This window comes from Balaenoptera acutorostrata, chromosome 11 (genome assembly GCF_949987535.1).
Source record: "Balaenoptera acutorostrata chromosome 11, mBalAcu1.1, whole genome shotgun sequence".
NCBI classification, from domain to species: domain Eukaryota; kingdom Metazoa; phylum Chordata; class Mammalia; order Artiodactyla; family Balaenopteridae; genus Balaenoptera; species Balaenoptera acutorostrata.
This window is the reverse complement of record NC_080074.1, coordinates 72,375,918-72,399,692: the sequence shown is the minus strand read 5'-3', so window position 1 is coordinate 72,399,692 and position 23,775 is coordinate 72,375,918. Positions and strand designations below refer to the sequence as shown.

Below are 23,775 nucleotides of genomic sequence, written 5' to 3'. Positions count from 1 at the left end.
ATTTTATGGGTAATTACAATGTATCCAGATTGGGATAAAGCTAAAAGAAATAAGATGACAAAAACACCTACATTTAAAAATAAAATTCTCTTGAGAAAATTTTATTAACATTAATAACAATAAATCATTCAACCTTTTCAGTCTTTAAGAGGTTTTTGTTTTAAAGATGAAATTTATTTCAAAAGTCCTCAAATAAGCCAATCATGAATAAACTTTTATAATGAACTTCTCAAACAAATCTTTTTACTTATCTACCTTTTTTCTTGGGATAACAATAGCATTATTATGATAGTATTAAGTTTTCTTTTTTATTCAAATGAACTGTTTTCAAGATTAATGATTATTAGCAAATCTTGATGCAAGATAAACATGATACTTTAAAATTACTTTTCAATTTCCTATGAACTATTTTAAAGTAAAAAAACTATTTGGTACTAAGTGTTCTTATGTTCAAATTCTAAAAGTAATCTTTAGTCCCAACGGAACTTGGTACTCCAAGATTTAAAAAATTTTTAATGATATTGACATAATATATATAATTTTAATCACTAAGTTCCTCCTCATCACTGAAATATGTGCTTTTCTTTATCCTTGGGCGTCTTGAATCATCTGATGTTGAGGGACCCCCTGAACTGGGTTTCCATTTTTTTTGTTCTTCTTCAATTTTGGCTTGCTGTAATGTGGTTTGGAAAACAAACAAAACAAAATCAGGAATCTGTTTAATATTACTTATAGTCCAGTGATTCAAAACATGGCAAAACATACATCACAAGTGCCAGCACTCTCTACCCTCCTAGCCGTGCAGAGAGTTCTACTCCATTAAGATGCCATTTCCCCTACCCCCAAGTTTTCTCCCAGTCTTACCATGTTAAGCAAAATTATTTTAGACAAGTTCTACTAATTAACAGGCATATGAAATGAAGCCTACTTGTCATCTCTGTTGGATGTGGGAATGTTACATAAAATACGACATTAGTTAACTAAAAGGAAAAAATAAATTGATGTATGCATTTACAATTTATCAACTACATTAAAACAAGTGGTTATATAAAATCAGGAAGTTATACACCCTTTTTCAAAAAATGTTTCGTATACTTGTATTAGGACCTTTAACGGTCAAAAATATGTTTTTGGTTTTGTTTTAAAATGAAGCTTCTTTTAAAACAGTATCTTCGATTTAATAAAATCTTTTCCATTGGGCTAAATTCACTTGAATCAAATAGTTCTGTTCAATTCTATAATGAAAACAGATTAAGACAGTAACAATGTTGTGGGGCCCTTAGAAAGAACCGATAGGCACTTTTCCACCACACTGTTCTAAAGACCTTAAAGAAAGAGCCTATCTCCTAAAGTTTAGGGGCAAAGGGGAAGACAGAGGTTGCCATCAGGAGATGAGTAGTAAAGTAAGCAAGGAATATAAAACTATGAACTCCAGGCAGCTATGGCGTGGTGCCTTAGAAGAGAACTGTTCAGTACCTGGAAAGCTATGGCCTGACTGAGGCTGTCAAGAGCAGGATCTTCCCCTTCATCATCACTTTCTTCTACTTCTTCACTAAATTATTAAAAAAAAAATCAGAATGCACTTAATCAACAGGAAAAAGACAGAAGCTACACAATGATGTATTTGCTAAGAGTGGATATACATACATTTCTTCTTCTGGTTCAGGAATTTTCTTTTTTTTCTTTTTCTCTTTCTTCTTTGGTGGTTCACGTTCTCCAAGCATATTTTTAGGACAGGCATAACTTAAGTGTCCACTTTCCTTTTGTTTCCCATTAAAAAGGAAAGGAGAAATATTACATTTGTGGTGTTATTAACAGAAAACTTGGTGGTTCCTTAAGACTAAAATGTGTTAGAACTTAAGAAAGAATACTGTCACACAGGGGCTTCCCTGGTGGCACAGTGGTTAAGAATCCGCCTGCCAATGCAGGGGACACGGGTTTGAGCCCTGGTCCGGGAAGATCCCACATGCTGCAGAGCAACTAAGCCTGTGCGCCACAACTACTGAGCCTGCGAGCCACAACTACTGAAGCCCGTGTGCCTAGAGCCCATGCTCCGCAACAAGAGAAGCCACCGCAGTGAGATGCCCGCGCACCACAATGAAGAGTAGCCCCCGCTCGCCGCAACTAGAGAAAGCCCGCGCACAGCAACAAAGACCCAACACAGCCAAAAATAAATAAATAAATTAATTAATTAAAAAAAAAAGAATATTGTCACACAGGGAATATACACAAAGAAATTAAAACCCATTACTTTAATATTTAGAAGGAAGAGATTATATCATAACTCCCAATAAGGAAGTATTTTAGTCGTTTCACTAAGAGTAAAAGAAGTTTTCTTCCTTCAAACATTTTAAATCTGAAGATTCAGGATATAAAATAATTCAAAATTTAAATGGACCATCTACCTTAGTTGTAAAAATTTTAAGTTATTATGATAAAATGGGGACAAAACTATTCCTAACTTCCAAGATGTTGCTGAACATTTTCTTTTAAAAACAAATGGAAAATTTAAAGTCTTCCTCACTTTTCCTATCAATTAATTTCATTTTGCTTCTTTCATATCTAGATTATACCTGCACTGTCCACTTATGGTAGCCACTAGCTATAATTCTCTTGTGGTTACTGAGAATGTGTCTGAATTGATACATACTGGACTGTGAAGACAGTATGAAAAAATAATGTAAAATATTATAATTTAAAAAAATTTTAATTACATAATTCAAATGAAAATATTTTGAATTAAAATATATTAAGTTTTTACCCTCTTTATTTTTTTTAATGTGGCTATTAGAACATTTATAATTAAATCTATGGCTTGCATATGTTTGTATTTGACAGTGCTGGACTAGCCATAACATTATAATGAGCCATAACATGGTTTGAGTTGTAAAACGAGACAATGAATCTGTGTATTGGCTTACCAAAATACCTTTAGAAGTAATATGTGAGAATGAGGGTGTGCGGAGAGGCTGAGCCAGGATTAGAACAACAGAAGAGAAAAATAATCATGCTTTTCAAGTATATTTTACAAAGCATCAAATAGACTGTGTACTTTGTATACCTGGGGACATGGCTGAACCCAAGAGGTGTTATTGTTAATGAACTGCTGAGAGGATGTACTCAGAGAACCATTTTTCAAACTGTTTCTGGAATAATGGTATACCAAAAACTGTTAACATAGAGGCAGGGGTTTAATAGTGAAATAGCTTTGGGAAAAATCAGGCTAAAATAAACATAAACAGATTTTTGCGGGGGGAGTTTTAAGAAATATTATAATGTACTAAGTATAATATGACAAATCTATGGATTCATAAACCAAAAAGACAGATTAACAGATTCATCCAGGAGTTCTCGGATAATTTAATATTTACCGTGAATATGTGGATATATACTTATCTATCTGACCATAACAACTCCACCCTCCTTTCCTTTCTTTTTTTTCTTGTTTATGATGGACTCTGGGACACAGGTTTTGAAACATTAACTTAGGTGTCAGAGTCATAAAAATTGACAGAATGTACCCAGTGCCTTGCTTGCTCTCTCTTTCCATCCATCCATCCATCTATCTATTCACCCACCCATCTGTCTGTATATGTATATATTTTTGAGGGGAAGTGAGTGGCACTGGGGAAAGGACCCCGATACATTTCATTCTATTTTCCATATGATCACGTAGTCAGGACAATGTCTCTCAGTAATCTTCTCTTCAGTAGAAAGCTCCCCATTAACCTCTGGATCCTGCTTTTTAGTATATATAAAGACATTTTAGAAATAGGCAGCAACAGACCCAGACTGAAATTCTCTTGATACAATTATGGGCCTTGGGCAAAGTTGTGTTGTGGCTATACATCTCTCCTAATCACCCAAAGTTTAAATGGATAACAACAGATGATGAGAACTAGATAAGAAAATCTGGGTATAGTTCAGCTCCTGAACTATCAGCAGTACTAACAGGGGGGAAGACTTTTCAAAACAATATCCCATAGAGGATGGGTCATATCATAATGTTTTTACTGACCTGTGATACTTAATCATTGGCAAAATATTATAGAAACACAAAAATTTATGGGTCACTAAAATCTTTCAGACAATAATGTAAGTAATTAGTCTTAAACTTTTTAATCTAACAACTTTCAAAGGTTTGGAAACTGGAGAAAATACCACCCTATATTACCCAACTCAGGTTAACTTTACATACGACATTTCAATTGAGTTTACTTACATGAGTCTAGAGTCCCAAAGTAAAACTTTCATAACCCGATTTTAGCCATCCAGAAGTCTTGGAGACCACAAATAAAACACTGATGTGAAAAATACTTCAAGTAAACTATGGAAAATTATACTGTTTTAGGTATACTCACCCCACATTCATAACACTTAGATTTATCAAAGTAGTTTCGTCTTCGGATGAACTCAGCTGCTCTTCCATTGTCAATAGCAATGCTTGCTTTTATCACTCTACCGAATAACTAGAACAGAGAAAAATGCAAACGCAGAAGGATGTATTTCACTGAAACCTAAAACTACAGTTATTGGATCCCATTTCCTCAAACCTTCAATTCCATTTTATTTTTTAGATTATTTTAGCAATTGCCCACTTAGGTATGACAAGTTCTTTCCTGTAGAATAGACTTTTATTCCTTATATTATACCAGTGTTTTGGGAACCCAGTACAGTTTTGACCTCTTTTCTGTAAGTTAAATACCCTCAGGACCTACTGATATCCATCAGACGTGACCATCCCCTCATCCCCTCATCCCCACATTTTTAGCCTGGATAAGCACAAAGGCTTTTGGTTAAAAACCTTGTTGGGAATGAATGGCTTACCTGTTTGTTGTTTACTGCCCTGGTGCAGTTTTGTGCAGAGTCTTTATCCAAAAATAAAATAAATGCAACCCCTTTACTCTTCCTGGTATCTTTATCTTTCATTATAGTAACCCTTAAAGCATAAACAAATAGCCAGTTAAAAATAATGAGGCAGCAATAAACAAAATATATGAATAGATACTTGAAAAACTCAAGTGGTCAAAAAGGGTTAATAAAACATTTATAGAGTAAGCAAGGAAATTAATATATTTGACAAATAGCTAACTCTTCAAAGTCATGGGATATCAAGAAGAATGGAAATGGGAAAGTGTGATACTCATTTCACACAAGTGAACACAGCTATGATTAGGAGTATCTGATAAATCTAACATTAATCAGAGGTTGAAGGATGAAGAGATTAGAGACAATAGAATCTTGAGGAGTAAGCATAATTCCTCTTCTCTACTGACTCCCTCACTCTGCAGGAAAAAACAAAACAAAACAAAACTGAGATGTTCTCTTCTACCCAAAAAGTAAAGTGATTTACTCAAATTATTTTTTCTAGGTGTTAGAACATAACTATAATCTTAATATTCTTTTAAAGAATCTCCATTTCTGTGCTTCTTAGCCATACTACCCAAGGTACGTAAGTGGTAGGGATGGTCATAAGAGCACAGAGCCTGTTCTTTCTCCTGATGCTTTACCCATGCCTAGTCCTGTGGTCCTCGCTCATCATATGTCATTAAATACAGTTTAAGAAAATATTCAACAGGGCTCTTTGGAGAAATGGCTGACTCCAAGGCTGGGATAGGGTATGTACAAGATGAACTTGGAACATCTTGTTATGTCAGAAAGGAAGTACTGGGGCTTCCCTGGTGGCGCAGTGGTTGGGAATCTGCCTGCTGATTCAGGGAACACGGGTTCGAGCCCTGGTCCGGGAGGATCCCACATGCTGCGGAGTGGCTAAGCCCGTGCGCTACAACTACTGAGCCTGCACTCTACAGCCCATGAGCCTCAACTACTGAGGCCTGCATGCCTAGAGCCCGTGCTCCGCAACAAGAGAAGCCACCGCAATGAGAAGCCTGCGTACTGCAACGAAGAGTAGCCCCCGCTCGCCACAACTAGAGAAAGCCTGCGTGCAACAACAAAGACCCAACTCAGCCAAAAATAAATAAATAAATAAATTTAAAAAAAAAAAAAAGAAAGGGAGTACTTGAAAAAAAAAGTAATGATGGGGCATGGCACAAGAACAGAGAAGCCAGTTGGAGGGAGCACCCATTGGCCAAATCTAGGACAGTCTGAGTACCAAAATAATTAAATACAGTAATGAATTATAAACCACATAACAAAGGAATTCATAAGTCCATACTGATAATAAATAAAAGGGGGAGAAAGGAGAGCTGCTGAATGCCAAGGGATGACTGGTCAATGTATAGGGAGTGCTAGAGTTGGAAAATCACCATTTGCAACAATCATGGTACTGCATCAGGCAAGAATTATCAACAAATGCTATGTCTAAAATGAAATTTTTATGTGGAATAGGATGTTTGCATTGTCTTAAGAGTGTCTCCCACTGACTGCTTCTTAGTTGCAAAAGGGAAAAAAAGTAATTATACAGTGGAGAAGTTGGTTAACATCTTGACTGGGTGATCAAAATTAATATCACTAATGAGGGACAGATGCATGCTGTATGAATCCAGATGTGACACCCTCAGAACATATCACCTATAGAGTATACCAGCCAAGAATACATAACCACCATATAATCATGAGGCAACATCAGGAAAACACAAAATGAGGGGAAAATAGATGGGTTAGAGCTATATTATTTATAAATGTTCCAGATTAAAGGAGGCTGAAAAGATAGGACAGTTAAAATAACACCTAACTCTAGACTGGATTCTGTACTAGAGGCAAAAATTTCTATGTGGGACATTATTGGGTCAACTGACAAAACTGGAACATGGATGACTGATTCAACAAAAGTACTGTATCAGGATAAATTTATGAGTTTGGTAACTGTACTGTGGTTATGTAACATATAACCCTATTGTATTTTTAGGAAATACACACTGAAGTATTTAGGAGTAAAGGGTGATGATGTTTATAACAGCCTCAAAGAACTCACAAAAACAAACTGTGTGTGTGTATGTATACACATAGATATATATAGACATATTCATATAGGTGTGTGTGTGTGTGTGTGTGTGTATATACACACACACACACCCATACATGCACACACATTGGGGAGAGAGTGCAAATGATAAAGTAAATGGGGATAAAATGTTAGTAAGTGAAGAATCTGGGCAAGGGATATTTTGATGTTCTTTGTACTTTTTTTGTAACTTATAAATTTGAAATTATTTCCAAATAGCAAAAAAAGAGATAAAGCTCTAAGATAAAGCTTAATAATTTTCTAAAAACTGAATTAACAGGAAAACAGACAAGAGAACATGAATGAATAAATAAACAGAAATTTGATTTAGTATTACATTTCACATATTAAAATTTATTTTATTTGGATTTGGGATTAGGTACCTATAGAGTCATTGGAATGAAATTGGTAAAAAGATGCCACTATATTAAGAAAAGTGATGTCTTATTTCATTAAAAAAAATATGTTACAATAATTTAGGGAAAAATGGGCAATAAAAATGGTTTACTTTCTCAAAAGGCTGCATCTGTTTATTCATTGGGCTTAGAAGGAAGGAAGTCAAGCACTTGATGCAGCTCAAGGTTAGGCTGGTTTTCTTCAAAGCCACACCAGTTAGCATAAACAGGAAAGTTTTTAACCAATTTTGAAAGGAGTATAAAGATAGTTACTTTAACTTTTTAAAAATTTCATAATGTTTGTGATGGTCAGTTAAAGTCATAAATCATTTTTTTGAAAGTACTATTTGGAAGTGTTAGCTTTCTAAGTCATACTCAGCTAATGATCTCTTTCATCTGTCCTCTCTTTTCCATTCCCACTGCTTTTTTTCTTGTCCATGGTGGCATTACTGTTTCCATAATCTATTCTTACTGGTTCCCTTGATGCTAATTTATGCTCATCTGCTAGTGGAAAAGTCTTCTACTTGAGGAATAAATAAAATCACTAATTCCTTTGCTCAAAAATCTTTGTTCTTCAAGTTGCCTATTCTTTGGTCCAGCAATCAATATCCTTCATGATTATGGCTCCCATTTCCCTCATCTTTCACTGCTCCTCACTTGCAAACTATGAGGTCTAGCCACAAGAAGGCACTCAGTGTTCATGGAGCATGGCCTGAACTTCCCCTAAACTGCTGCCTCTGTTCATATGGCTTCTATCCGCTTTCAAATCTCAATGTTTTGCCCATTAAAATTTCACTCCTTCTTCAGGGTTCAGAATGTTATCAGTTCTTAACTGGAAATAATTTCTTCTCCTTTCTTTTCTGCTTGTCTCTACTGAAATCTCTGTATAAACAAGGCCTCATCTCCCCTATTCAAAAAATTTATTTTTGCAGTAATAACAAATCTTTATGTTTGGATACATGTGATGGAATTTTTACTCTATTATTTGCCAGGCACCTCTCTAAGCTTTATCTATAAAATGTTCCTTTCATCTCACCTATTTTGATATAAAAATCTTCTTTAAGATTGTTTCTGTAACCCCTATTAATCCTACCTCAATATGTTAAAACAAAAAGACAGATACAAATGGGAAAGCAGTTTCTCAAAAGCGTGCATCCATTTGTTTGTTCATGTGGCCATTCAGTCTTTCCATTAGCCTCAAGGACAGGTACTAAGCACTGGCAATAGGACAGGTTTTTATCCCCAGGAAAAAGCTTACAGTCTAGAGGTGGAGAAAGACCTATAAACCAATTAAAATACATTACTTTGATAGAGGTACCTTCTACGGTAACAGAAAAATAATTACATCAAGGATTTAAAAGGACAAACCTAGGATGATTCCCATGTCTCTAGCATGGGAAAAAAGCAAGATGGTCGTACCATTTCCTGATATAAGGTAGATGATGTACTCATTTAAGCACATGAAGTGAAGCAGACACTATTCTGGGAAACCTGGGTGTCATCCATAACACCTCTTTCTCGCTCACCCAACCCTTACATACAAAGTAAGTATATCACTAAGTATTACCCATTTTCCTGCCTAATGATCTCTCAAATCTGACCTGTCTTTACCTCTCCACATGTATCATCTTAGTCCAAATTTCTCCCCTGGGCTATTGCTATATCTTTTGACTGGTCTCGCTGCATCTGCTCTTGTTCCCCTCCAATCCAATCTCTACACTGCAGCTGGATGGAATAAGCTTCTAAAAATTCAGATCATGTCACTCCCTCATTTAAAATTATTTAATGGATTCTTGGTGTCCTTAGAGGAACCTGCTTCCATCTCTGGACCTGTCTTGTGCTTTCTCCCTCTTGCTCACTCATCTCAAGTCACACTGGCCTTCTTTCTGCTTCTTGATCTTGCTTTATTTTCTCTTGCCACAGGGCCTTTGCACAAGCAAGTCCCTCTACCTGAAATGTTCCTCCCATTCTTTTAACCTACTTAACTCTTACCCAGCCTCTAGGTTTCAACTCAAAGGATAATGACTTAGGTAAATCTGCCCTGACTCTCTAGACTAGATCAGGTCTTCCCTGTTTATAGGTGCTTATAACTCTGTGTCTAACTTCATAGCATTCTCATGGCTTATAATTATGTATTTGTACGGAAATTCATTCAGCGATTCTGACAGGGAAAAATCAAGAAAAGGTAAAGGTTAAAGGAATAGGCTGGAATCAAACTATTGGATTCAAACCTTGGCTCCACTGCTAACCAGCAATATGATTTTAGGTTTACTGTGTGCTTCAGTTTTGTCATTTATAATATCAGGATAATAACAGTAGCTACCTTAAAAGGTAGTTGTGAGACTTTAATGAGATAATTTATGTAAAGATATTAGAACAATGCATAGTGTATTTATGTGTTCATTGTTACATATCATCATTATTAGTGTTCTGATTGATAATGATCACTGTTTGAAATTCTGAAGACCTAGTAGCATTTTTGATGATTTTTTAATAGAGAAGTAAGTTTAAAGAAGTTAACCTCAGGATGCAGATGAACTTCAACTGTTTAACATCCATTTATCAAGGCTAAAAGAAAAACAACTAGGCAAGATAAATATGCTCTAAATTCTTGGGATTTTAAATACGACTTTAAATTTATACCAGAACATATTATTAGTTGTAAGATAGAATAACACTATCTTGCTTTTACTTGACACTCTCATTAACCCTGCATTGTTCAAGAGTCAACTGTGTTTGTTTTTATATTCTATTTGTTAGACAAATAATAATCCATTTATAGTATACTTGATAACACACCTCCTAGTACCTAAAATATATATTTAATCAGAGCCTTTGACTTATGTCTTATATTGGATAACAGGATCAGTTTTAGTTCTTAGTAATATGGTACAAAATTATATTACTTAAATAAATTAGGCCGTATAAAGGAATACCATGAAATCATTACATACAAGGATGTATCTATATAGTACATGGAAAGATATTTACGATATGTCAAGTTAAAAAAAAGACAGCAGAATTGCATGTATAGAATTATCTTTTAAAACTTGTCTATAGATATTTATGTATATTAAAAAATTACTGAAATATACATAAAAATGTTAACAGTAGTATTTTTATTTCTTTTTTATATCAAGTATCTGTTTTATAAAAAATAGTAAATCTACTTCCATTAAGAAAATAATGGAGAAGTAAATTCCGATAGACTTTTAAATGAAGTTTCAAAATCTGATATACTTACTTTACAACTTTGCCATACTTGGAAAATATCTGAAACAAATAATAATAATAATTTGCAATAATTATTTCCACATAATAATTTGCAACTTAATTTAAAATCATAAGAAAACATTAAACTTTCAGGCTGTATATACTGACCACATTGTTTGTTGTAGTTTATGAAAATTTTTAGCCTCTCGTCTATAAGGCAAGCCCTAGAAGATATATTTTTTTAGTGACTAGCATAATACTCTTTTTTTGGCTACTGGTGTCACAGGTATTTGCCTTAGTCCCTAAATTTCTGACAGAAGAGTGCATACAGAGAAAAAAAAAAAACACTCTTCATATGTGGTAGATTGAAGCCACACACATTGCACAGCTGAGTGTTCCTGTGGTATATCCATGACAACTATCAACCCCACCATAGCGCCAGAGAAATCTTGTGCTTCAACTATTAATGTTGTGGAATATCACTGTTCCTGGCCTACCCCCAACCCCATCAAGCAATCACTATGTCAGAAGACAAATCCTTACGTAGACTGTTTATAAAACAAAAAAGCTTCTATAATGAAAAATCCATTCCCATCAGTCTCCTTCTGCCCACCCTAATATGTTGGTGGTACTTTACAGTTGGCCCTTTCTTCCCTTTTACATCTACATCTTCACTCTAAGCAATCTCATCTACTTCTACTGTTTCAGCCGGTCCTATTTATTATATAATGCTTTGTACAAAAGTCCTTCAGAATACATTAATGTATGTAATCAGTAATAATAAATGCTTGAGTTCTATAAGTTGTGTAACCATGGAACATAGTATAACTGGATTGCAGTGTTAGTAATACTGAATTCTGAAGACCAAAAAGACAGTTTTCTCTTTTTTTTTTTTGTGGTTTGCCTTTCATTTTCTTTTTTTAAAAAAATTTACTTTATTGAAGTATAGTTGATTTACAATGTTGTGTTAGTTTCTGGTGTACAGCAAAGTGTATATGTATATATACACACATATACATGTGTATATATATATATATATATATATACACACATACTCTTTTTCATATTTTTTTCATTATGGTTTATTACAGAATACTGAATACAGTTCCCTGTGCTATACAGTAGGACCTTGTTGTTTATCCATTCTGTATATAATAGTTTGCATCTGCTAATCCCAAACTCCCAATCCATCCCTTCCCTACCACTCCTCCCCCTTGGCAACCACAAGTCTGTTTTCTATGGCTGTGAGTCTGTTTCTATTTTGTAGATAAGTTCATTTGTGTCATATTTTAGATTCCACATATAAGTGATATCATATGGTATTTGTCTCTCTTTCTCACTTACTTCACTTAGTATGATAATCTCTGGGTCCATCCATGTTGCTGCAGATGGCATTATTTCATTCTTTTCTATGGCTGAGTAGTATTCCATTGTGTGTGTGTGTGTATGTATGTATATCTATCTATCTCACATCTTTATCCATTCATCTGTTGACAGACATACAGGTTGTTCCCATGTCTTGGCTATTGTGAACAGTGCTGCTATGAACATAGAGGTGCATGTATCGTTTCAAATTATAGTTTTTTCTGGACATATGCCCAGCAGTGGGATTGCAGGATCATATGGCAACTCTATTTTTAGTTTTTTGAGGAACCTCCATATTGTTTTCCGTAGTGGCTGCACCAATTTACATTCCCACCAACAACGTAGGAGGGTTCCCGTTTCTCCACACCCTCTCCAGCATTTATTGTTTGTGGACTTTTTAACGATGGTCATTCTGACCAGTGTGAGGTGGTACCTCATTGTAGTTCTGATTTGCATTTCTCTAATAATTAGCTATGTTTAGCAACTTTTCATGTGCTTATTGGCCATCTGTATGAAAGACAGTTTTCTACATAACATTTCTAATGGCTTCTCATTTCACTCAGAGTCCTTTCCGTTATCTGTGCAAGCCCTATAAGGCACCCCTGAATGGGCTTACCTCTGACTGCCCCTCCTCTTCTCTCCACTTTATTTACTCTGTCTGCCTGAAATGCTTGTCCCCCCTTGACAGCTGCATCGCTGCCTCTTACTTCCTTCATGTCTTAATCGAAAGTCACCTTCCTAAAGTAAAATTTCACCCCCAACCTAACATTTAATAACCCTCCTTTCCTGCTTTATTTTTTCTCCTTAGCACCTAACACCTTAGCATTAACTTAGTATCTAACAAATAACATCATCTGAATTTTTTATATTTCAAATTGTTTCTCTATCTCGCTACATTGTGAGTGCCAAAAGGGAGTTTCATCTTTTTGTTCACTGATGTGTACCTAGTACTTGTGAGTGTTCCTTGGCATATAGTAAGTGTTCAATAAAGAGATGTCTCTATTTTGATACAAGGAAGGACACTAAAGTTTGTTTTCTTCTCTGTTCTTGGAGACTCAAGCTATCTTAATTAATCAAGTACTATGTACCACCTATGCAGCATCTCTCTACTGTACTTAACATCTACCCAAAGTAGCAGAGAAAAGAGGGCACACTTGTAGAGAGGACTCATGTCATTCCTACCAGTCCCTCTCAACCACCCATCTGCAGGACAGGCACAGAAGGAAATTTTGTTCTCTGTAAGGCAACAAGGTGAAAGAAGATGTTGGCAGGGATTTTTTTCTCCTCCAGTCACCCCTATCCTGAATTGAAAACAAACTTTATTAAACTGTTAAGTTTTTGCCACATATATAAATTAAGATATACTTTCAGAATTGGAGGATTAGGAAAGGGATCTGTTTTGCTTCCATCAGCCCTTCCTCCAAAACCTCCACCCCACTACCAGTTTCAAAAGCCAAGTAAGCAAGCAGGAAAAATCAGCATCATTATGCTAGTAGTGTCTTCTGTGTTTATAAAAAACTTGTTATCCTCTATAAAGCACTGGGAATTCTCTTTGGAAATTACAAGTGTCTAATTTTTTTCACTTACTTATGTTTGCCATAGAGGTCTTTGATATTAATGATTTAAGTGCATTGTAATGTATTTATTATGAATTTTGCCTAAGAGAACTGTTTGCTGAAGCCACATTTGTATCTCAAATAGAGAATTCAGTAGATAACAATACTAATACAAAAACTTACCCGGTATAAGTCATTGTTGGTCAGGGAAAAGGGCAGGTTGGATACATACACTGTGCTTTTACTTGGGGCCAGTCCACCACTCATTTCTAAAAAACAAACAAACCAACCCAGAAGCAACCTAAACCAGGTATTCTTCATTCCAAGTAAAACCAATACTATAGACAAGTGACAAATTTATATACTTTCCTTCTTAGTAATACTCAGGAAACATTGACTCCAGCTGGGTGAATTAAGGAATTCCTTTTCTCCAGACACCACTTAAAGGAGTTTTCTGCTCCTCCTTTCAAGTAGATTCTTTACACTAACCCCTTTCAGTGATGGAATATGGCGTGAGTGGAGAGGTGAGTTTCAAACAGATGAAGGAAAAACTCTGAAGCTACTCTTAACCTCCCCTCAGGCTGAGAGCAAGAAAGTGCTTTCAGATATGCCTAATACCTTGCCTACCCACGAGAGAAAGAGCCTGGGAGCTCAGAAAGAACCTTAGCTGTTGATTTTCACTAATTTGGCTGGGTAACTTTTTGGTTGTCTTAATATTTTTCTCTGGAGCGGTGCTAAGAGGAAATTTTAGCCTCGCATTTTGACGATGTAAAAAAAGTTCTTTCAAATCTCTAATTTTGCATATTATTGCTAAATTATGAAATGATACATTTCATTATTGGAATAGTTTTCAGTACCCTGAAGGGTATTGACCTGTATATGTATTTTTCAGTTTACAAATATAATCTGTAATTCATTTTCATACCGTATATAGCACAGTCAGCAAATTATCTCTGAAAATGATATCAGACTCAACCAAGTTCAAATTTTCGATTTAAAAAGTGTGTGTGGTGTGTATTTACGATCATAAATATCAAAATACTGATTCTAAGGCGTGCCAGTTCGCGATGTAATGGGAAAACCGCTTGATGCTTGGGATGTTTTGGGGGACAACTTTATCGACAGGTCGCTTTTTAAAAGCTTCCAACTGAAACTCTTCACACGTTAGCCGTTCTGGTGAGAATGGCGAGGGCAGGCAAAAGTAAAGGTCCTGGAATAAGTAGGGTGGCGGGAGAGAGGGGCAAATGTTTCCGGCAGCTGGGTCTGGGGAGGAGCCCGCAGGGAGAAAGGCCGCAGCTGAGTAGGCGTTTACCTTCAGGTGGGGCAGGCCCGGGAGACTAGAAGAGCGCGAGCCCTCAGCTCACTCGGGGCTCAACCCCGACTGTTCGTCGCCCCTTTCAGCTGCCTTGGCATCACGGGTCCTGGGAGGGGTCAGGAGCCGGCGACAAGAAGCTAGCAGCAGTGCCTCTTCCAGGATCTCCTTTGACCCCAGCCCCGGAGGCGGGTCTAGGGGCGGGCGCTTTTGCTGACGTCTTTGCGCGCGCCGGAAGTGCCTCCCTGGGAGCGCGGCGGCGAGTGGACGACTACGTTTACGGGGTCTCCCGGCGGCCCAGAGTCGGTGAGCGCATTTTACCTTTTCGAAGAGGTGGACGGGGACGGGCATGGGCTGCTACACCGGGGAGAGGGGAGGGCGCGGGCGGGTGGGCCTTTCCGCGGCGGAACCTGGAGTCTCCCGCTGCATTTGAATCGTGCAACGATTCTGCTCCTGCGGTTGAGGGTGGAGAGACGCAGCGGAGTTTGGAATAAAGGAAAGTGTTGAGTCTGAGGTACAGGTTCGCTTTTCTTTAGCATCGTAATATGCAAAAAGAGGACTGAACTAGGTGACTTCAATGAGCCGAGGTCAGTTAGTAAGTCGGTAAATTTACTGAATGTGTTCGACGTACCCAGTTCGGTTATAGGCACTTCGGGAGCTACAAAAAAGTGTAAAGCGGCCTTTTTCTGGAGGATATCTCAGTCTCGTTGGGGAGACAAGGTCAACCTGGGGAGACTCGGATTCACAGAATGACTCATCCTGAGTATTGGTATGGACAAATGTTAACTTTCTTGGCACCTTTTTTCTTCCTGTAAATCTATAATGGGCACACACTGCTTTTTCCCCAAGTGGCTGTAAACAGGCCCGTCATTCCGACAGAAAAACCAGAAAATAATGCAAGGTAGTTTATACTTAACTTCTGCCCACCAGCACACACAGACCAGGCCTCTAACCACTCCCTGGGAGCCTGCGTGCCAGCAGCCTGGAACTCAGAGCCTCTCCTGGAGCCTGCACAATCCATCCAGACTGAAGCCGATGTCTTCTAGAGAGACGGAAGTGCAATCCAGCCAGGGCGCAGCAGAATTTTGAGAGGCCCGAATGCCTCCGCGTCCGCCAGGGGACCGCTGGGACTAATTCTCTTGGCAAACTTGTGGCCAGCCAAAACTGCCATGCTTCACATCCCTGTTATCCTTGGTTACCGTCCAAGATGTAAGCCCCTTTGGTCTTCTATGCTACACCCCCATCCCCGTGCTGCTTTGTGCTCGCTCCCTCTGCCTTGATTTAGGCTTTCACTGCTTCTCCCTACTTTTCTTCCACATTTCACCCCTCAACACAACAGCTGTGCTCTCTGAAACCTTTCTTCCTTGCTTAACAAACTTTTACTTACTCAGCCTCTTTATGGAAATTTTCTTACGTCTCCTGACCCTAACTAACACTTGTTTTTTCCCTCCAGCCCTTTCAATTGAGCCCTTTCTCTTGACACCTGCGTTTGTGGGTGAGTCATGGCTCTAGCCATATGGAACTGATTTCACTTTCTTAATGCTTTTTTCTTCAGTCAGCGTCTTTGCAAACGTTCTTTGATTTTCCTGATCCCTACCCTACCTTTTTCTGGATAATTCCTATACCTGCTAAAGATCTCAGTTTAGTCAATTTCTCTGAGGGGTGTTCCCTGACGTCTCATAGACAGAATTAGGTACCCTTGCTGTGTGCTAAGTGCCCTCTACTTCCCTTTTAGTAGCACTTATAGGATGTATCCTGATTGCGTATCTCTTTGTCTTTGCTACTAAGGTAGGCTTTTGGGGAGGGACTGTATTTGTCTTGTTTACTTTTGTAACTGCAGTGCCTAATAGGCAGTCAAGTATTTCTTGAATCATTGCAGTTGCTGCAGATACAGCCTCAGAAGTCAGGCGGTAGATGTCATCTCCTGACTTTAAAATGTAAAAATCTTTCAAAAGACGTCAGCTGCTACTCAGCTACAGCTGATTGTGGCTGTGTGACTGTGTGATCCCAGCGTTGCCAGAGTGTCCAGTTTTTTCAAGGAAAGTTGGAAATATAGTTTCTTAAAGGGGTATCTTCCAGTTTTTAAGTGTGGTCAATGGACTAAAGTTTTATTAAAAAAAAAGAAACCTGGGCCAAACATAAGTCACACGTGGCTTCGCAGTCATTGTTATGGAATCTTTTCTAAGTGTTGTAGGGTTCAGAAATGGGCTTTCTGGAGAATAATAGATTTTGAACTGGGCCTCTATGGATGTTTGGAAGTTGAGTGAGAGAACGGAAAGAGGTATTCCGGTTTGGGAAATAAGACAGCTCCAGGGTAGTGTTTGTTACTTTGTGACACAGTGAGGAGGAAGGCATGAATGATCCTTTCCGAGAGAACGAAAGTTTAGGTGAGATGGTAGAAGGGGGCATGTAAAGGGCAGAGATGTTTGGATTTGTTACAGTTAATTAATAAGAAACTATTTGGGTTCTTGATCAGGGAAACTTCAGATATGAATGACATATTAGCAAAGTTAATTGAGTATCCTTTTTTAAGGGTGAAATGGAGGGTAAAAGACTGGAAGGAGGCTGACCACTAAAGACTGTAAACTCCATCCAGATGTGAAATAAGATTTAGCTTTGAAAATATTACACACAAACTTTGCCTATTTGAGTAATTTCCATTACTTGATCACTTATGATGAACAATCAAGAATCTACTACTAAGTATTTAATACTTACATAAAAGAAGTTTCCTTAAAGCAGTGAAAAGTCAAGTAACTTGTGAAACTACTAAAGAATGCAGTACTTTAACAGTACTAAGTTCTATTGTTCGTTATGAAGCAATCAGCGATCTCCTTTCCTCTAGCCTCTTCACCTTCAGTCCTTCGTGTATACTGCCAGGTTAATGTCATTTGGAATGACATTTTCCCCGCTCACCTTATTTCTAGGTTTAAAAGCCTACAGGGAGCTCCTCCTCTAGTTTTTCACATTTTTCTTTTTTAAGTATTTAGTTGGCATGTATCTTTATTTTTTTAAAATTTATTTATTTTATTTATTTTTGGCTGCGTCGGGTCTGTTGTTGCGCGGGCTTTCTCTAGTTGCAGTGAGCGGGGGCTACTCTTCATTGTGGTGCGCGGGCTTCTCATTGTGGTGGCTTCTCTTGTTGCAGAGCACGGGCTTTAGGCACACGGGTTTCAGTAGTTGCAGCACACAAGCTCAGTAGTTGTGGCACACAGGCTTAGTTGCTCCGCGGCATGTGGGATCTTCCCGGACCAGGGCTCAAACCCGTGTCCCCTGCATTGGCAGGCGGATTCTTAACCACTGCGCCACCAGGCAAGTCCCTGTTTTTTTTGCTTTGTTGTGCCCTTGAATTTTGTTTTCTCTGTCCTTGCCTGTTTGCTTTGTGGAGCAAGGTGATATGGTGGAAAGGGCTTGGTTTTTAAAGTCATACAGGCCTGAGTCTGATTCCAGGCTCCGTATGCCTCTGAGATTTGAGATTTTCAGAGCCTCTGTGTTTTTTTTTCTGGAATGGGAGGGATAATATCTCCTTCAGGGGAGGAAATGAAAGCTTGTTGAATACCTATGCAGGCTCATTTCCCACTCCTTTGCAATGCCAATCTTCTGCACTGGTCGTTTGTATCTTTCTCATGGACGTTTTATCTTCCCCAATTCCCTTCTGTTTTCTTGGATTCTACCATTGACTGTTGTTCATCCACATTTAAGCACTCTCAAGATTAAATTTTCTTGGCTTTTTTTTAAGTATCATTGCCTGCATTTATCTCTCCCTGGGCACTGAACAATGATTAATTCCTGTGGATTCTTTATTTTGACCATTTTAATTGACATCCAATGTTATTTTTTTTTCTTCACAGACTTTATATTCTAAAATTCATTTTTGTTTTAGATGTCTGGAATTTTAAACATTTTCAAGTAGAAGTAGTATTATGTAATTTTTAGGTTCAAGTCAACACTTAAAAACTTCTTGTTTTAATTTAGGATATCAGGAATACGTTTACCTTGCTTTAACATCAATGGACCTCATCCTAAGATAAGTTTAAGATTTAAAAAAAATGTCCCAGGCAACTGTATAGGGATTTCAGAGGACAAGACCTAGGCATTAGTATTTTTTTTAAAGCTCTTTAGATGATTCTGATATGCAGACAGGGTTGAGAATCACTGCTTTAGGTGCTAGAGCTAAAGGATTCTTATTGGTACCTTTTGCTCAAAAATGAAGTGGCATTAGTGTCATGAGAAGTGTGATAGGAGCCATAATCTAATAGTGCTCATTGAAAGTTTTCTGAATAACCAAAAGGTACAAACTAATATTTAGGTTCTTCAGAATGGCTCACGTAGTGGTCATATGAATAATATATTTATTTGATCAATATTTAATAAGTACCTTTACTGTGCTAAGCAACAGGAGTAAGAAAGGTACACATTCATTGCCTTTGCAGTGGTGTTTAGTTTGGGAGGGAGGAGAGGAAGGAAAGTAAATTGAATATAATGTTACATAGCACTAGTATAGCAGGGCGCTTTAAGGGGCCCAAAGGAGGAACACTTTATTCTTTCTGGAGAATATAAGAAAAGTTTACATTTGAGCTGAACCCTGAAGGAAGAGTAGAGGGTGAAGGCAAATAAGTAGAAGAAAGATATTCTAGGCAGGAGAAAAGCATGCCATGATATGGTGGTGAGAAATAGTGGCACACTTGCAGAACAAGATGTAGTTTGTTATGTCTGGAGGTTCTGGAGGCTGTTGGGGAATTGGTAGGAGGTGAAGCTGGAATGGTAGGAGCAAGGTCATAAATAAGCTTTTTCAAGTTTAGGCTGAGACTTCATTCTTTAGGATATGGGGAATAACTGAGAGATTTTAAAATAAGGTGTCTTATCAGAATGAACACTCTGGCTACAGTTTGCTGAGTGGAAGAGGTGACATCAGAAACAAGGAGACCAGTGTTTTACTGTTAGGGAGTCCAATGGCTAGATTAAGAGCATATGAACAAAGACAGTGGTAGCTGGGTTAGGGAAGTGGAGATACATGTGCCTTATATATTGAGGTGGTAGATAAAACTGGATTTAGTTACTTAGATATGAAAAGTTTTAGGTCTTGTGTGACTCAGGTTTCTGATTTGGGCCTTTGGGTATCTGATATAGTGTCATTGACCAAAATGAGGAAGACAGGAGATAAAGCAGTTTTCTGAGAAGTGTGAAAAGTTGTTCTGGCATATGAAGTTGGAGGTGCTGTGAGATACCCTCTTGAAAGGAAGTGGAGACGTGGGAATCATTTATCCAGAGGGGGCATGTTACCAGCTTTAATAGATTTACTCCATGAATACTGAGCACATACATTGTGCAAACTATTCTAGGTGCTTAATATTAATCAGTGAACAATGTAGAGATCCCTGCTTTCATATAGTTCACATTCCTAGTAGCAAGGGACCAATAATATACATCAAAGTTATATAGTATCTTAGATGATTAGTGCTGTGAAAAAAAACAGCACGATTAGGGGGATCTGGTAGAAAAATGACTTTAAGAAGACATTGGAGGTGACATTGAAAGGTTAACCATGCAGATACTTGGAGACAAGCATCCTGGGTGGGGAATTGCCAGTGCGAAGGCCTATGGCTCATCTAAAGCATGAGGTCAAATGTGACCTAATTCCTAACCATGGTTTGCTATCAAAATAGTTACTGAATGAATATAAAGAGTGAAAGGAATGCATTTGGGAAGGAGGGAAAGCTATTTATCCTGAGTGTATTTAATACTGGAAGCTGGCTAGAGCAATGTGCAGAGTTTCTCTGTAGTCTAAGCTGCTACTATAACCTTATAGATAAAATGAAAAACAGATCTTTCTCTGTTGCCTTGCCTGTGGATTCAAAGCGTGAATAGTTTTACAGAAGGATATTGCCTGTGACTTTCCGGTTTCTCAATTTCCAGGCTACTCTTACCAAGGCTTCAAGTCCTCCCTGTCATCTTCGCCCTCAGTTGAAGCTAACATGACAGTGGTTGGGTAGCTCAATGGAATGCTCTAAGAAAGCTTATTTCTTCCTGGACGTAAATATACCCTGATGGCATATTAAACGTACTCTATTGAATATGGCATAAGAGAATGAGATTTTTATAATCTATGACCAGTTATTAGCAAACTTCTAAATGAAGCCTACATTCCCCACACTGAATTCTAATTCTGTTCTCTGCTTAATTGTCATGTAGAGGATCCTTCCGTTTTTCAGTTGTATTCAGTTTTCATACGGTGTTGGATCAGAGAACTTAACTGGAGTACTTCTGATACTCCCCTAATGGGAGATTAGTGAAGTGATGACAGGGTAAGTAACATGATCACTTCACTGGGAGTCAGAGCACCTTAGTTTATTTATTTATTTATTTATTTATTTATTTATTTATTTATTTATTTATGGTTGTGTTGGGTCTTTGTTTCTGTGCGAGGACTTTCTCTAGTTGCGGCAAGTGGGGGCCACTCTTCATCGCGGTGCGCTGGCCTCTCACTGTCGTGGCCTCTCTTGTTGCGGAGCACAGGCTCCAGATGCGCAGGCTCAGTAGTTGTGACTCACGGGCCTAGTTGCTCCGCGGCATGTGGGATCTTCCCAGACCAGGGCTCGAAGCCGTGTCCCCTGCATTGGCAGGCGGATTCTCAACCACTGCGTCACCAGGGAAGCCCCACATTGGTTTAAATTTAGCTGACTGGCTTCAGTTGCAGAACGGGTCAATAGCCTAAATCTGGATAATGTCATAAACATGTGCCGCTAATCAGAAGGTTGCTGTACTCATCAGTTATTTTAAAATCCTTTGAAAGTTACAAAAAAGATTCTTTGAATTCAAGGCGATATTAGCATATTCTTCCCTTATTATCCTATAGTACCTTCGTTATATCCTCCTGCTCTAATACCTTTTCCCTTTTCTGTTGTTTTAATTAAAGATCTGGCTTAAAGCCAATCTTCTTTACAGCCCAATGTTCTTTCTTTTGTATGTAATCATCAAACTGTGTCTTCTGTTTTGTTCTACTAACAGTACAGGGTTGCATATGGAATCGTCTATTTATACTACTGCCTTCCCCAATTATATAGGCTTCTTTTTTTAAAATTAATTTTTATTGGAGTATACTTGCTTTACAATGCTGTGTTAGTTTCTACTATACAGCAAAGTGAATCAGCTATACGTATACATACATCCCCTCTTTTTTGGATTTCCTTCCCATTTAGGAAGGAAGCACCACAGAGCATTGAATAGAGTTCCCTGTGCTATACAGTAGGTTCCCATTAGTTATGTATTTAATACATAGTATCAGTAGTGTATATATGTCAATCCCAATCTCCCAATTCATCCCACACCCCCCTTCCCCCTTGGTAGTGTAGGTTTCTTAAAAATAAAAGAAGTTTAATAATTTGGCATGGGCCTCACCAGTGGTGTTTGATTTTTTGCGGTGTTTTCTACTAATAGGTGCTAATTATTTTGCTACACCAAGCTCTATTTAATTTCACCATTACATTGTGTTCTACTATTTTTATGTTCTTATTCTGAAAATACACAGTAATTTAGATAACAATAAAACATTATATTCTGATATTGCTGTTTTGTAAAAGCAATAGGTATGGTAAGAGTACATTTAAAAACTGAATACCTGCAGATTCTGTAAAGATACTAATATTTCAGTATACTCACTAGTAAGAGATAACTTAAAAAATGAAATAATTGATTATGAGATTACTTTATAGCCTAATATTTCTATTTAATCATTGTAATATAGACATGTAAGCAATTTATTTGTTATTTGTAAAGGAAACTAACTTCCTTTTATAAAATTATTCCTATACTTACAGTAATTGAAATTTTAAATTAAGATCTTTAAAAATTGTCAACTTTTTAAGGTAAAGAAAATTTACCTTATTTACTAAACATTTTTGCTTGAAACTGTGATTTCTGTAGCTCCGGGTAAGGTGAATACTCCATTGGGGCATCATCAGGTATGAAGTCAAATATGCAAATTTGTCATAGGATTAACTATAGGAATTGAAATTTTGGTAACAGTAGTGTAATATCTTGCTGTTTTGTGGATGCTCTCTGTTTCTAGTAGAAATTAAGTTCAAAATACAGATTGATGCCTTACAGAAGTGATTGTTACATTCAGCAAAGTCAGCTGGGAGTTTGGTGCCAGATAAATTCACGTTAAAAAATTTTTTTTAAATTGTAAAATATACATAAAATTTTCCTTTTTAACCATTTAAGCATACAATTCAGTGGTGTTAAGTATTTACATTCACATTGTTGTGCAACCATCACCACCACCCAATGCTTTTCATCTTCCCAAACTGAAACAACATACCTATTAAACAATGACCCCCATCAGATAAATTTGCTTTTATTTAGGTTTTTTCTCTATCTCTGGATTTTAACTCTGATTCATTTGCTTACATTTAGCTCTTCCACAAATGAATTTAACTGGTCTCTTGTCTCTTGATGATGTATATTCTAGACAGTGCTATTTTGACTTTCTGTATGATTATGTTTCTGTTTTTTGTCTTGTTCTAGCTGCTTTGTTTCCAACTGCTAGGTTTTCATCAAAATTAAATACTTTTACTTTGTTTGCTGCTTTTTTTTTTTTTAGTTTCTGTAAGCTGTGGATTTATTAATTAAAGTAGAAATACTGTGAGATAATTGCAATAAAATTTTTGTTATTTGTCTTCCAAACTGCCAAGCAGAAAAAGGCAACTAGATCAGGAGTGACCTATAAATTTAAGACTATAAATACAGTCTTATTTCTGCACTCAGCTAGTGAGGCACTTCTCAAAATTTCTGTAAAGCAATTAGGTGAGCCTAGTCTTTCTAGTAGACCCACTCCTCTATCCTTTGAATTTCATGTAAAGTGGTAGGTAGGGCTACAGGCTTGAGTAGATTTAGAGTCACTTTTTTTTTTAAACGTAAGAATATTTGAAATATTTGGAATTTCCATCGTTAATCGTACATGCCCTTTTT

The 23,775-nt window shown here is 37.3% G+C and overlaps 2 protein-coding genes across 10 annotated transcripts in view; one reads left to right on the top strand and one right to left on the bottom strand.

Moving 5' to 3' along the window:
* Positions 1–85: 85 nt before the first annotated feature.
* ZCRB1 (zinc finger CCHC-type and RNA binding motif containing 1) lies at positions 86–15,002 on the bottom strand. The gene is made up of 8 exons (XM_007168322.2): positions 14,806–15,002; positions 13,677–13,762; positions 10,604–10,632; positions 4,828–4,939; positions 4,362–4,469; positions 1,648–1,760; positions 1,477–1,552; positions 86–673 (listed from the first exon to the last, which is right to left on the bottom strand). The coding sequence occupies exons 2-8, from the start codon at positions 13,758–13,760 to the stop codon at positions 542–544; spliced, it is 654 nt and encodes a 217-aa protein (XP_007168384.2). The 5' UTR covers positions 13,761–13,762; positions 14,806–15,002; the 3' UTR covers positions 86–541.
* Positions 15,003–15,026: 24 nt separating this feature from the next.
* PPHLN1 (periphilin 1) overlaps positions 15,027–23,775 on the top strand; it is a 148,415-nt gene continuing 139,666 nt past the window's right edge. For 2 of the 9 annotated variants that reach the window (XM_057555840.1, XM_007168326.2), the window contains exon 1: positions 15,027–15,111. Coding sequence is in view for 4 of the 9 variants with exons in the window: in XM_007168323.3 (XP_007168385.1) it covers positions 15,975–16,014 (40 nt within the window). In the remaining 5 variants the exon portion in view is untranslated. Of the gene's footprint in view, positions 15,112–15,277; positions 15,575–15,735; positions 16,015–23,775 lie in introns of those variants that run through there. The other 7 variants (XM_057555841.1, XM_007168327.2, XM_007168323.3 and 4 more) reach the window with 6 other exon arrangements.